Source organism: Electrona antarctica (assembly GCF_951216825.1).
Source record: "Electrona antarctica genome assembly, chromosome: 23".
NCBI lineage: Eukaryota > Metazoa > Chordata > Actinopteri > Myctophiformes > Myctophidae > Electrona > Electrona antarctica.
The window spans coordinates 37741659-37757265 of NC_136804.1; the positions used below are offsets into that span (position 1 = coordinate 37741659).

Below are 15607 nucleotides of genomic sequence, written 5' to 3' on the forward strand. Positions count from 1 at the left end.
GCGCGCCACGCACGCACGCACGCACGCACACAGGGCACTTTGCTTCAATAGTTTTAATTTAGTTTCAGTCACATTTTAGTCACCTAGAATGTCTTAGTGTTAGTCTAGTTTAGTCGACTAAATCTACAGTTGATTTAGTTGACTAAAATGTGTTTTGGCAGGCCTTGATGCCGTCGTAATGACAGTTTTTACACTGTTTTTGACACGTTTTTACATAGCATCTACAAGCTTGTAGATCTGCTATTTTCAGCATGCAACCAAGTGTAAAATGACTTATACTGGATCTCTTGTCTACTAGTCCCTTCCTAACATTTTAGTCTAGTTTTTATTTGTTGACTAAATGATCTATTGTATATTTAGTCTTTTAGTTTTAGTCATCATAGCTTAGTTTTTATTTAGTTTCCATTTAGTTTGTCAGTAAGAGAGAGAGAGAGAGAGAGAGAGAGAGGGTTAAGGGCAAGGCCCTTAACCCTCTGGGACCCTAACCCTCACCGTTCTGGGACCCTAACCCTCACCGTTCTGCGACCCTAACCCTCACCGTTCTGGGACCCTAACCCTCACCGTTCTGGGACCCTAACCCTCACCGTTCTGGGACCCTAACCCTCACCGTTCTGGGACCCTAACCCTCACCGTTCTGGGACCCTAACCCTCACCGCTCTGGGACCCTAACCCTCACCGTTCTGCGACCCTAACCCTCACCGTTCTGGGACCCTAACCCTCACCGTTCTGGGACCCTAACCCTCACCGTTCTGGGACCCTAACCCTCACCGTTCTACGACCCTAACCCTCACCGTTCTGGGACCCTAACCCTCACCGTTCTGCGACCCTAACCCTCACCGTTCTGGGACCCTAACCCTCACCGTTCTGGGACCCTAACCCTCACCGTTCTGCGACCCTAACCCTCACCGTTCTGGGACCCTAACCCTCACCGTTCTGGGACCCTAACCCTCACCGTTCTGCGACCCTAACCCTCACCGTTCTGGGACCCTAACCCTCACCGTTCTGGGACCCTAACCCTCACCGTTCTGGGACCCTAACCCTCACCGTTCTGGGACCCTAACCCTCACCGTTCTGGGACCCTAACCCTCACCGTTCTGCGACCCTAACCCTCACCGTTCTGGGACCCTAACCCTCACCGTTCTGGGACCCTAACCCTCACCGTTCTGGGACCCTAACCCTCACCGTTCTGGGACCTCACCGTTCTGGGACCCTAACCCTCACCGCTCTGGGACCCTAACCCTCACCGTTCTGGGACCCTAACCCTCACCGTTCTGGGACCCTAACCCTCACCGTTCTGGGACCCTAACCCTCACCGTTCTGGGACCCTAACCCTCACCGTTCTGCGACCCTAACCCTCACCGTGGGACCCTAACCCTCACCGTGGGACCCTAACCCTCACCGTTCTGCGACCCTAACCCTCACCGTTCTGGGACCCTAACCCTCACCGTGGGACCCTAACCCTCACCGTTCTGCGACCCTAACCCTCACCGTTCTGGGACCCTAACCCTCACCGTGGGACCCTAACCCTCACCGTTCCGCGACTGCCACCAGGTCTTCAGGCGGTTGTGGGCGAAGGTGGTCACCAGGTTCTCCACGGTGTGGCTGTGGCTGTTCCCCAGCTCGTCGTACATCTTCTTGGAGTCGCACAAGAAGCACTTCTTCTCCTCCTGGTGGAGCCGAGAGAGAGAGAGAGAGAGAGAGAGAGAGGACATGTTAGAACCCAGAGAGAACACTTCTTCTCCTCCTGGTGGAGCCGAGAGAGAGAGAGGACATGTTAGAACCCAGAGAGAACACTTCTTCTCCTCCTGGTGGAGCCGAGCGAGAGAGAGGACATGTTAGAACACTTCTTCTCCTCCTGGTGGAGCCGAGAGAGAGAGAGAGAGCAGAGGACATGTTACGCTTCTCCTCCTGGTGGAGCCGAGAGAGAGCAGAGGACATGTTACGCTTCTTCTCCTCCTGGTGGAGCCGAGAGAGAGAGAGGACATGTTGGAGCCGAGAGAGAACAGAGGACATGTTAGAACCCAGAGAGAACAGAGGACATGTTACACTTCTTCTCCTCCTGGTGGAGCCGAGAGAGAGCAGAGGACATGTTAGAACCCAGAGAGAACAGAGGACATGTTACACTTCTTCTCCTCCTGGTGGAGCCCAGAGAGAGAGAGGACATGTTGGAGCCGAGAGAGAGCAGAGGACATGTTGGAGCCCAGAGAGAGGGAACAGAGGACATGTTGGAACCCAGAGAGAGGGAACAGAGGACATGTTGGAGCCGAGAGAGAGCAGAGGACATGTTGGAACCCAGAGAGAGGGAACAGAGGACATGTTGGAGCCGAGAGAGAGCAGAGGACATGTTGGAACCCAGAGAGAGGGAACAGAGGACATGTTGGAACCCAGAGAGAACAGAGGACATGTTACGCTTTCTTCTTCTCCTCCTGGTGGAGCCGAGAGAGAGAGAGAGAGAGAGAGAGAGGGAACAGAGGACATGTTGGAACCCAGAGAGAACAGAGGACATGTTAGAACCCAGAGAGAGGGAACAGAGGACATGTTGGAACCCAGAGAGAACAGAGGACATGTTACGCTTTCTTCTTCTCCTCCTGGTGGAGCCGAGAGAGAGAGAGAGAGAGAGAGAGAGGGAACAGAGGACATGTTGGAACCCAGAGGGAACAGAGGACATGTTGGAACCCAGAGAGAGGGAACAGAGGACATGTTAGAACCCAGAGAGAGGGAACAGAGGACATGTTAGAACCCAGAGGGAACAGAGGACATGTTAGAACCCAGAGAGAACAGAGGACATGTTAGAACCCAGAGGGAACAGAGGACATGTTGGAACCCAGAGAGAGCAGAGGACATGTTAGAACCCAGAGGGAACAGAGGACATGTTAGAACCCAGAGAGAACAGAGGACATGTTAGAACCCAGAGGGAACAGAGGACATGTTAGAACCCAGAGGGAACAGAGGACATGTTGGAACCCAGAGAGAGGGAACAGAGGACATGTTAGAACCCAGAGAGAGGGAACAGAGGACATGTTAGAACCCAGAGGGAACAGAGGACATGTTAGAACCCAGAGAGAACAGAGGACATGTTAGAACCCAGAGGGAACAGAGGACATGTTGGAACCCAGAGAGAGCAGAGGACATGTTAGAACCCAGAGGGAACAGAGGACATGTTGGAACCCAGAGAGAGCAGAGGACATGTTAGAACCCAGAGAGAACAGAGGACATGTTACGCTTTCAGAGAACCGAGAGAGAACAGAGGACATGTTAGAACCCAGAGGGAACAGAGGACATGTTAGAACCCAGAGAGAACAGAGGACATGTTAGAACCCAGAGGGAACAGAGGACATGTTAGAACCCAGAGAGAACAGAGGACATGTTAGAACCCAGAGAGAACAGAGGACATGTTAGAACCGAGAGAGAACAGAGGACATGTTAGAACCCAGAGAGAACAGAGGACATGTTACGCTTTCAGAGAACCGAGAGAGAGCAGAGGACATGTTACGCTTTCAGAGAACATGTTAGAACCCAGAGGGAGCAGAGGACATGTTAGAACCCAGAGGGAACAGAGGACATGTTAGAACCCAGAGGGAACAGAGGACATGTTAGAACCCAGAGAGAGCAGAGGACATGTTAGAACCCAGAGGGAACAGAGGACATGTTAGAACCCAGAGAGAGGGAACAGAGGACATGTTGGAACCCAGAGGGAACAGAGGACATGTTGGAACCCAGAGGGAACAGAGGACATGTTAGAACCCAGAGAGAGCAGAGGACATGTTAGAACCCAGAGGGAACAGAGGACATGTTGGAACCCAGAGGGAACAGAGGACATGTTGGAACCCAGAGGGAACAGAGGACATGTTAGAACCCAGAGAGAGCAGAGGACATGTTAGAACCCAGAGGGAACAGAGGACATGTTGGAACCCAGAGGGAACAGAGGACATGTTGGAACCCAGAGGGAACAGAGGACATGTTAGAACCCAGAGGGAACAGAGGACATGTTGGAACCCAGAGGGAACAGAGGACATGTTGGAACCCAGAGGGAACAGAGGACATGTTAGAACCCAGAGAGAGCAGAGGACATGTTAGAACCCAGAGGGAACAGAGGACATGTTAGAACCCAGAGGGAACAGAGGACATGTTAGAACCCAGAGAGAGGGAACAGAGGACATGTTGGAACCCAGAGAGAGGGAACAGAGGACATGTTAGAACCCAGAGAGAGGGAACAGAGGACATGTTAGAACCCAGAGGGAACAGAGGACATGTTAGAACCCAGAGAGAACAGAGGACATGTTAGAACCCAGAGAGAGGGAACAGAGGACATGTTGGAACCCAGAGGGAACAGAGGACATGTTAGAACCCAGAGAGAGCAGAGGACATGTTAGAACCCAGAGGGAACAGAGGACATGTTAGAACCCAGAGGGAACAGAGGACATGTTAGAACCCAGAGAGAGGGAACAGAGGACATGTTGGAACCCAGAGAGAGGGAACAGAGGACATGTTGGAACCCAGAGAGAACAGAGGACATGTTACGCTTTCTTCTTCTCCTCCTGGTGGAGCCGAGAGAGAGAGAGAGAGAGAGAGAGGGAACAGAGGACATGTTGGAACCCAGAGGGAACAGAGGACATGTTGGAACCCAGAGAGAGGGAACAGAGGACATGTTAGAACCCAGAGAGAGGGAACAGAGGACATGTTAGAACCCAGAGGGAACAGAGGACATGTTAGAACCCAGAGAGAACAGAGGACATGTTAGAACCCAGAGGGAACAGAGGACATGTTAGAACCCAGAGAGAACAGAGGACATGTTAGAACCCAGAGGGAACAGAGGACATGTTAGAACCCAGAGGGAACAGAGGACATGTTAGAACCCAGAGGGAACAGAGGACATGTTAGAACCCAGAGGGAACAGAGGACATGTTAGAACCCAGAGGGAACAGAGGACATGTTAGAACCCAGAGGGAACAGAGGACATGTTGGAACCCAGAGGGAACAGAGGACATGTTAGAACCCAGAGGGAACAGAGGACATGTTAGAACCCAGAGAGAGCAGAGGACATGTTAGAACCCAGAGGGAACAGAGGACATGTTAGAACCCAGAGGGAACAGAGGACATGTTAGAACCCAGAGGGAACAGAGGACATGTTAGAACCCAGAGGGAACAGAGGACATGTTAGAACCCAGAGGGAACAGAGGACATGTTAGAACCCAGAGGGAACAGAGGACATGTTAGAACCCAGAGAGAGGGAACAGAGGACATGTTAGAACCCAGAGGGAACAGAGGACATGTTAGAACCCAGAGAGAACAGAGGACATGTTGGAACCCAGAGGGAACAGAGGACATGTTAGAACCCAGAGAGAGCAGAGGACATGTTAGAACCCAGAGGGAACAGAGGACATGTTAGAACCCAGAGGGAACAGAGGACATGTTAGAACCCAGAGGGAACAGAGGACATGTTGGAACCCAGAGGGAACAGAGGACATGTTGGAACCCAGAGAGAGCAGAGGACATGTTAGAACCCAGAGAGAGGGAACAGAGGACATGTTGGAACCCAGAGGGAACAGAGGACATGTTGGAACCCAGAGAGAACAGAGGACATGTTAGAACCCAGAGAGAACAGAGGACATGTTAGAACCCAGAGAGAACAGAGGACATGTTAGAACCCAGAGAGAGCAGAGGACATGTTAGAACCCAGAGAGAACAGAGGACATGTTAGAACCCAGAGGGAACAGAGGACATGTTAGAACCCAGAGAGAACAGAGGACATGTTACGCTTTCAGAGAACCGAGAGAGAACAGAGGACATGTTACGCTTTCAGAGAACCGAGAGAGAACAGAGGACATGTTACGCTTTCAGAGAACCGAGAGAGAACAGAGGACATGTTAGAACCCAGAGAGAACAGAGGACATGTTAGAACCCAGAGAGAACAGAGGACATGTTAGAACCCAGAGAGAACAGAGGACATGTTGGAACCCAGAGGGAACAGAGGACATGTTAGAACCCAGAGGGAACAGAGGACATGTTAGAACCCAGAGAGAGCAGAGGACATGTTGGAACCCAGAGAGAGCAGAGGACATGTTGGAACCCAGAGAGAGGGAACAGAGGACATGTTGGAACCCAGAGAGAACAGAGGACATGTTAGAACCCAGAGGGAACAGAGGACATGTTGGAACCCAGAGAGAGCAGAGGACATGTTAGAACCCAGAGAGAGCAGAGGACATGTTGGAACCCAGAGGGAACAGAGGACATGTTAGAACTCAGAGAGAACAGAGGACATGTTAGAACCCAGAGGGAACAGAGGACATGTTGGAACCCAGAGAGAACAGAGGACATGTTGGAACCCAGAGAGAGCAGAGGACATGTTAGAACCCAGAGAGAGCAGAGGACATGTTGGAACCCAGAGGGAACAGAGGACATGTTAGAACCCAGAGAGAACAGAGGACATGTTAGAACCCAGAGGGAACAGAGGACATGTTAGAACCCAGAGGGAACAGAGGACATGTTGGAACCATAGAGTATATATATAATAGAGACTGAACTAGCGCGAAGCTCCGCCCCCCCAGCTATTCATGTCAGTGGAAGTTGCTCAGTGGCGTTTTGAAGCACCCGGAAGACTGCCGGAAGTCCCTCCCAGGACCTCAACTTTGAGGTCCTGAGTGACGTAGGGCAACCGAGCGCTCAACGTTAAAGCCCAGCTGCACGGGGTTTCCCGGTCATGAATCCACGGGTCCGCCTGTAGTCCCTCGTCCTACCACTAGGACCTAGAGCTTCAACGTTGGAAAGCCTGCCTGCCCCCTTGGTTGGAACCCAGAGAGAGGGAACAGAGGACATGTTAGAACCCAGAGAGAACAGAGGACATGTTAGAACCCAGAGGGAACAGAGGACATGTTAGAACCCAGAGAGAACAGAGGACATGTTAGAACCCAGAGGGAACAGAGGACATGTTGGAACCCAGAGAGAGCAGAGGACATGTTAGAACCCAGAGGGAACAGAGGACATGTTGGAACCCAGAGAGAACAGAGGACATGTTGGAACCCAGAGAGAACAGAGGACATGTTAGAACCCAGAGAGAACAGAGGACATGTTAGAACCCAGAGGGAACAGAGGACATGTTAGAACCCAGAGGGAACAGAGGACATGTTGGAACCCAGAGAGAACAGAGGACATGTTGGAACCCAGAGGGAACAGAGGACATGTTAGAACCCAGAGGGAACAGAGGACATGTTGGAACCCAGAGAGAACAGAGGACATGTTGGAACCCAGAGAGAACAGAGGACATGTTAGAACCCAGAGGGAACAGAGGACATGTTGGAACCCAGAGGGAACAGAGGACATGTTGGAACCCAGAGGGAACAGAGGACATGTTGGAACCCAGAGGGAACAGAGGACATGTTAGAACCCAGAGAGAACAGAGGACATGTTAGAACCCAGAGGGAACAGAGGACATGTTAGAACCCAGAGGGAACAGAGGACATTTCAGTCAGGCCTCCCTATTCTTGGGGCAAACTTGAACAAAAATCTATTAGCTCACAAGTTGTGAACTTGTAGTTTGGCTATTCGTATAGAAATGACCAAATAGGGCTTAATTTATAATACTCCATGGCGTGAGGGTGTCGCCTGCCCAAAAAGAACAGAGATAGCTTTTAGATCAGATCTTTTTGACAAGCGACACCATCGTACTAAAAGTAAAGTATTAGGATTCATAAAGATCAAAATAATGAAGCTATTTGGGTGGACTGCAAGCAGCGTTGCATTTGTCATTGTTTCAGGAGCATTAAAAAACAACCCTTCATTTTTGCACCTCAACAAAGTTTACAAAGGCTGTCGAGTGGAGTGTCAAAACTCAAAGGCTGCCGAGTGGAGTGTCAAAACTCAAAGGCTGTCGAGTGGAGTGTCAAAACTCACAACGGCGTGCATTAACCCATTTCGACCTGATACCACATTCTGATGTTCCAGGGACCCCCCCACCCCCCCCCCCAGAAGCAAAGATTTGAGTTAAAAACGTTCTCTCTTTTTGAGTGGTGTAAACCACTCCTCAACTGGCTTTGTTAGTCTGTGCAGAAAAAATGAGCATGGTTGCTATGTTCACCCTGTTCACCCGGGTGTGATTTATTGAGTGGTGTAAACCACTCCTACAACTGGCTTTGTTAGTCTGTGCAGAAAAAATGAGCATGGTTGCTATGTTCACCCTGTTCACCCGGGTGTGATTTAATTACGTCAGACATGATTTCATTACGTCAGACAGGCTATATAAGACCTTACACCACTCAGTTCACACGGGTGTGATCTTTTTCTATTTGCGTCACTCGTTGCCACACTATGAGCTTGTAGAGCTGCTATTTTTCAATAGCTAAAGTGAAACATAATGCTTAAAACACCAAAAGGTGTTCCCGTTCAGGGTTAATATAGGAATGAGCCTATAGAAGCATATCTATGGCCCATTGTGTGACCTGTAACATAGGACCAGGTGTTAGGGCGATGTGCGCGCATCGTGGCTTCTTTAAAACAGTGTCCCACCGAAGATAAAATCAGCAATGCAACACTGACTGCAATTAAGCCACGGTAAAGGTGTGTTGTTCCATTCGGTTTTATCCCCAATCAAGTTATCCCAACTATGCTTAAACTTTGTGAAAGGGTGGGCGTTTGTGAGTTATAGCTTCATTTACTGACCTCCTTGTAAACAGCCGAAGTTTAAACTGCATCCCCATTACACACACACACACACACACACACACACACACACACACACACACACACACACACACACACACACACACACACACACACACACACACACACACACACACACACACACACACACACACACACACACACACACACACACACACACACTGTATGCTGATTATTTCAAAACACAACAATACAGTATGAACCGGGCCAACTTTGGCTGTGTTGGAATGACTGGAGTGTCCATAAAATATGTGTAATATTCTGTTTCCAATCCCCCTGCTGGCCTCCCGGGCTCCTTCAGTACTGTTCAGCCCGTCCCGGGTCTCAACAAGAACCTCATGACATCACATAGCCCTCCGTTTGATAAGGCCACCATTCACACAAACCCATTTAATCCATTCTGGGCAGGGAATCCCTTTTGGTGTTTCAAGCATTATGTTATACTTTAGCTATTGAAAAATAGCAGATCTACAAGCTCGTAGCGAGGCACTCGGTGCCGCGCTATGAGCTTGTAGATCTGCTATTTTTTTTTTTAAACGTGAAAATGGTGGCGCAAATCTTTGACTATATATTCTTTCCGAGTGAACGTTTTTAACTCAAATATTTGCTTCCGGGGCGTCCCTGGAACAACATATTTTCAGATGGGGGGGTCCGTGGCCAAATACAGATAATTCTGGGGGTCCTTGACATGAAATAGTTTGAGCACCACTGACTTAAAAACTGTTAGCATTTAGAAGACATTCGTAGAGTCGTCCTCGGGTCTAAATGGGTTAATAGCCCGAACTTTGCCCCAAGGGGGTCTTTGATACGAGAGGATACCCTTGTCGCTTCCCCCCCCCCATCGTCTCACACCCTAATCACAGGGACACAGGGCAGCAATTGTGTCAGACACTGTGCTTATTGTGGAGGGGAATGCCAGCAGCACTCTCCCACACAACACAACACAGGACAGCATCATGGAGACTGTTTCTCACTTGCGCCCGTGCAGGCACGCACACACGTGCACGCACGCACGCACACGCACAACATACCATACACTGTGGTTCATTTACAGCATGCTGAAAAGCTGGCCGTGTGGGATAGATGCTCATGTGCTGTACAGTGAGTTACAGTTATTGCTTCCGCAAGCAGAGCGCGCACGTACTGTGGTCGGATGCGTATGTATGTACAGTATGTAGGCAGTGGCGTGCACAGATAGACACTAGGGGGTGCTAGAGCACCCCCTGCCCTTTTGGCAATGTGCCCTTTTGATTTTTCAAAAATAGCAGACCTACAAGCTCGTAGTGCGCCACTCGGTGGCGCGCTATGAGCTTGTAGATCTGCTATTTTTCAATAGCTAAAGCATAACATAATGCTAACACCAAAAGGGGTTCCCGCCCAAAATGGATTAAGGCAACCGGCCGGTTCCACGCGCTGCACAAGGTGCCCTTTTTTAACTTGAGCACCTGCCCCTCTAAATGTCTGTGCACGCCACTGTATGTAGGCCTGTCCTCGGTGGTCTCTAATTGGTTGTTGATGGTGATGTAACTAACATTAGTTAGTAGCAGGCTAGCAGTACTTGTGTGCAAGGTGCAAAATGTCTTCTACATCCTGACAGTTTTCTGAAAAAGCTATGTTTCTATGTCAGTCGTTCTTCGATTTTTCAAAAATAGCAGATCTACAAGCTCGTAGCGTGCCACTCGGTGGCACGCTATGAGCTTGTAGATCTGCTGTTTTTGGCTAAAGCATAACATAATGCTAACACCAAAAGGGGTTCCCGCCCAAAATGGGTTAAGATATGTTTCAATGTTGGGTGGGTAAAAGTAATGCGATCGGCTGGGTATGCATGTATGCATGTATGTATGTCGGTGTTGTCCACCGGACCATAAAGTCCCTTATTGGCTGTTGATGGTGACTTAACTAACATTAGTTAGTAGCAGTATACTTATGTTCAAGGTGCAAGTTCTAGTTGACTATGACATGATCCTGGTTGGCTGTGCTTACTGCTCCGTTTCATCAGGTTCAGCCCAACCGACGGGTTCAGTCATTCTCTTACCTCAAGGTGTCCGACGATGCAGAAGTGCTCGGGTTTTTTGAGACCGCAGGTGGACGAGGCGGTGAGCTTGTGCGCGCGGCCGATCAGGAGGTCTCCAGTGGCGGGGTAGCAGCTTCCCTCGGTGCAAAGGTCCCCAAACTCTGGCACCTGCAACGCTCCCGCCTTCAGCCACGCCAGGGCTGAGGGCACAACACAATAATGTTACCACCTTCAATAATAATGATAATAGTTTTTATTGTCTCCACATCATATATTTTCTTTGTCATGGACACTTGTACAAAACATTAATAATTCTACTCGAGTTGGAAGCATTAAGACCCATTTTAACCCTCAATGGCTCAAATAACGTAAAAAGATTCACGCGTTTAGATATTCTATTTACAATGAGATGCGGACGGGAGCTGGTGCCACTTGGACCCGGACGTAACGTAGGACTACAAAATGACGTCGGACTTAAATACTGAATAAGTGAGCCCAGTGTCCATGACATCATGGACACTTTGAAATACTAAAATATCTAAACACATTTTATTCCCACATAAAACCCCCAGGAAAGTGTTTCTTGTCTCCCAAACATTATTAAAATAAGATCTGGTGGCAAAAAGGGTGAAGTGTCCCTTTAATTTAGACAAAGACTTATACCACCAAGATGTGGAAAGCCCTACGCCCTACCAACAGCCATAAAGACGTGTGAATCCCTATTCTCTTTCAAAACGTCACTGAGACTCCTTTTCCACCGGTTGGGACCCGGTTCAGTTCAGAACCAGTTCTTAGTTCATGAGCCAGACCTCCAAAATGGGAACGTTAATTATGAATTGAGTGGGCAAAACCATATACCTATATTAAATTGTCAAAATATAAGTAAATTAATATATGATATAAACCCTTCCACAGTAGTAGCTTTTTCACATTTTCTATATTTCTATATTTTTCCTACATAATGCTTAAAGGGGCGTTCCACTCATTTTCAACATTTTAGTCATTAAAATACCTTAGAGCTGTTGTGTGGAAATAATAAAAAAGTCCCCCCATTCTGTGTTTCCTAGAACTGGAGGTCTGAAAAAAATCATTAACATCAAGATGTGTTTCACCATGTGTTTATACATTCATACTTACAGTTCTAGGAAACACAGAATGGGGGGGACTTCTTTATTATTTCCACACAACAGCTCTAAGGTATATTAATGCCATAGTAAAATGTTGAAAATGAGTGGAATGCCCCTTTAATTTGCATATTTAAATGTACAATTCCCCCCCACCCCCAAATTGGTTACTGTACATATTTTTGTTTCCTACTCATGTATATGATGTTTTTGCATAGTATTGCAAACAAGCCAATATGCTTTCATGGATTCATCCTTTAGCAGTATGGTAGTTCCCTGTGCCTGTCCAATGTCCATGCAACTGTTAATAAAGTAATCAATCAATCAATCAGTCAATCAAAGGCTGGCACCAGTTTGATGGACTCAAAACGTGCCCTGTGTCTCTCAAGCTTCCCTGGCTGTATATAAACATGGCATTCATGCTTAAGCAGCTCAATTTCTTTAAATTAAAATCACATGGATCCACTCTCTCTCTCTCTCTCATGAAACCAGGGAGGGAGGGAGGGAGGGGTGGTACGGTGTACTGGAGCTACAAAACGAACTAACTAAAAAACAAAACAAACCTAATATAATAGTAGGAATGTTTGTTTTGAGTCTGTACACATTTAAAAGCCATCCCTCCAGACAGCAAGGCTACACAATGCAGCCAAAAGAATATAAACGTTAAAAATAAATAATTTGAGAAACTCTTAATTCTAATTAGTTCTAGGAAAATGCTAGAAGTTACAGTGAATAATGGTTTACATGTGGCTTTCATTACACAATTTCTTGAAGGAAAAAAAAACAAGGAGAGTGAGAGAGCAAGTTGGCAGACAAACTGTTGACTACAGATTACAGAACATGACATTCAATTCAGCAAAACCTTGATCATCATCTTGGAAGGAACACCGTATAGTTGTCCCAACTCCCAAAGGCTTAACTTAGCATCATCATAATAGATAAATCAGCTGCCGTATAATTAAATAAACTCACCCAAAATGGTTGTAACGTGAATTAACATCATGTCCAAGAAGAGTTGCACATTGAGAGCTCGTCCTGTGTGTGTGTGTGTGTGTGTGTGTGTGTGAGCAGCTGTAGGCTGGGCTGTGTATGTGTGTGAGGAGCAGTAGGCTGGGCTGTGTATGTGTGTGTGTGCGTGTGTGTGTGTGTGTGAGCAGCTGTAGGCTGGGCTGTGTATGTGTGTGAGGAGCAGTAGGCTGGCTCTATAGGCTCTAGGGCTGTGAGTTGTGAAGTGTAGTGTCGGAGACAGAGGGAGTTGTCTTGTATGGCAGTGACGGACAAGCTACACCAGGCTTTTCAGTGCGCGTTCACGCGAATACGCGCACACACACACGCGCACGCGCGAATTTAGGTCCAGTCCTATTTTAAGTGCGCGTACGTGGGGTTCGCGTTTTAGGGTAAACGCGCACAAAACGTGCGCGAAAAGCCTGGTGTAGCCCGGCCGTCAGTCGATCGCTGCTGCATCTCTCTCTGACTCTCTCTCTCTCACACACACACACACACACGTCTCTCACACACACACACACACACACACACACACACACACACACACACACACACACACACACGCACGCGCCAGAGCGCAGTTGCGCGCACCTCCTGGTCCGACACACACACACACACACACACACACACACTGTCTTAGATTTTACTCTTGAGTCTGAGTGCACAAATGTAAAATGCAACAGGTCAGGTTTTTGTATCGAGTTGTGCTTGAAATGTAGCCTACTGTAATTCTCCAATCTGTTAATTAATACTTCAATCAATCAATCTTTAGGTAGGCTATTAACGCAGAACGGCAGAAATTGTAAACAAGTGTAATGCTTTATTGGGTGGGTGGGTCGTGCACTCACAGTTAACAGTTTTTGTATGAGTTGTGCTCGAAATGTAGGACTGTAATTCTCCAATCTGTTATTAAAGCAATACAATTGTGCAACAGTTGGGCTAACTAATTTCTGCGTTAATACTGTAGCCTGAAGATTGATTGATTGAAGTATATATGCATCGTATTTTTCATGTTATCATGCAGTAGCACATTCTTAAATTATCTTTTGGTCATCTTGTTTAACACTTTGATCGACAGCAGACAAGTGAGATGACTGGACTGGTTTCGCACAGCTGTCGTCCTAGTCCTCCATGAGGGCCTAAACTATACGCTGGACAATCATAAATGATTCATGCCAAGTTGAACACAAACTGAATCTCACTGTCCATTATAAATTAGTAGGCCTACCCCAATTATTGCTTCACACGCATATTAACGCCACTGTCCTGATTGAATCGTGGACTGGATCTTAAAGATTTGATTTGATTTTACCGTGTGGGTTCAGTTGGTTCCACTTGACCACCTCCCAGACTAAATGTTTTTGATGAATTGAACACTGTGGACCCTATTGGAAACAAGTGTAATGCTTAATTGGGTCGTCCACTCACAGTTAACAGCCTTTGTATTGAGTTTGTGCTTGAAATGTACTGTAATTCTGCAAACTGTTAATACATTTTTCAATCAATCAATCAATCAGACTGACTGCAGTTATAATCATAACTAGCAGCAGGTTAGAAGACTCGATGTCGCCCTCCAGTGACATTCCGCGGAACTGCAAAAACCCACTGGACACGTAATTTGTTTGAATATCCTGTTCAGAACTAAAATATGGTGCTTGGGAAAAAAACTAAAAACAAAGAAAAAAATATATATAAATCTCCACACAACATAATAATATAATATAATTGATAGAAACAAATGGGCTACAAGGACATTTAAGACACAATGGCCAAGCACAACGCCATGCTGCTAGAGCAGGGGTTCTCAACCCGTGGGTCGCGACCCCTCGGGGGGTCACCAAATTATTTTGGGGGGTCCCCAAATTATTTTCAAAAAAAAAAAAGAATTTTATTTTTATTTTTTTCCCACAATTTTTCAAAAATAGCAGACCTACAAGCTTGTAGCGCGCCACTCGGTGGCGCGCTATGAGCTTGTAGATCTGCTATTTTTAAATAGCTAAATTATAACAATGCTTAAAACACCAAAAGGGGTTCCCGCCCAAAATGGTTTAAGGTTATTGTAGCAGTCAATTTATATTGGGGGTCGGGAGGGGGCGGGGCGGGGGTCCCGAGACGTTGCCAAAGCATTTTCGGGGGTCCCCGGCCAAAAACGTTGAGAACCCCTGTGCTAGAGCACTGGTTCTCAAACCTTTTCATGTCAAGGACTCCCAAATTGACACTTATCATGCCTGCGGACCCCCATTAGAAAGGATAATAGGATATGCCAGGGACCCCCATAAGAGAAGGCTTTTACGGCTCTAGCAGTGATTCTCAACCCATTTAATTTCAAGGACCCCCAGTTTGACATACATTAGTCTACGGACCCCCATTTAATGGCATTTCTATCTCTGAGAACCTGATTTATAGTGTAAAATCAATGTTAATTTAACTCTTGAGTTTACCTCCATTTGTACACTCTGAGTTACAGACCCATAAAAGAGTCCATTTGGTTCCAAACTATCATTTAGCTGGGGACCCCCTAGAACTCCCTCAAGGACCCCTAGGGGTCCCCGGACCCCACTTAGGTAACCACTGTGCAAAGAGCTTATTTCCTCAAATACAAAAAAAAACATACAATAAAACATGAACATATTAACTTTTAATCACATACAATCATAAATACTCTTTTAATCAAATAATTTCATACATCATTAATGTCATCTGACACAAAGCAGCGAGTAAAAGATTTCTCAAACACTTTCATAATATTATACAGCTGGTCTGAAGGTCTCTCATTCAAGGAAAAATA

General features: G+C 47.2%; 1 protein-coding gene across 1 annotated transcript; it reads right to left on the reverse strand.

The window, feature by feature from the left end:
- Window positions 1–1520: 1520 nt before the first annotated feature.
- LOC306916779 (laminin subunit beta-1 variant-like) lies at window positions 1521–12899 on the reverse strand (the record flags this gene model as incomplete). Its single annotated transcript, XM_079494796.1, has 3 exons — window positions 12787–12899; window positions 10712–10890; window positions 1521–1667 (listed from the first exon to the last, which is right to left on the reverse strand). The coding sequence occupies exons 1-3, from the start codon at window positions 12815–12817 to the stop codon at window positions 1521–1523; spliced, it is 357 nt and encodes a 118-aa protein (XP_079350922.1). The 5' UTR covers window positions 12818–12899.
- Window positions 12900–15607: the final 2708 nt, after the last annotated feature.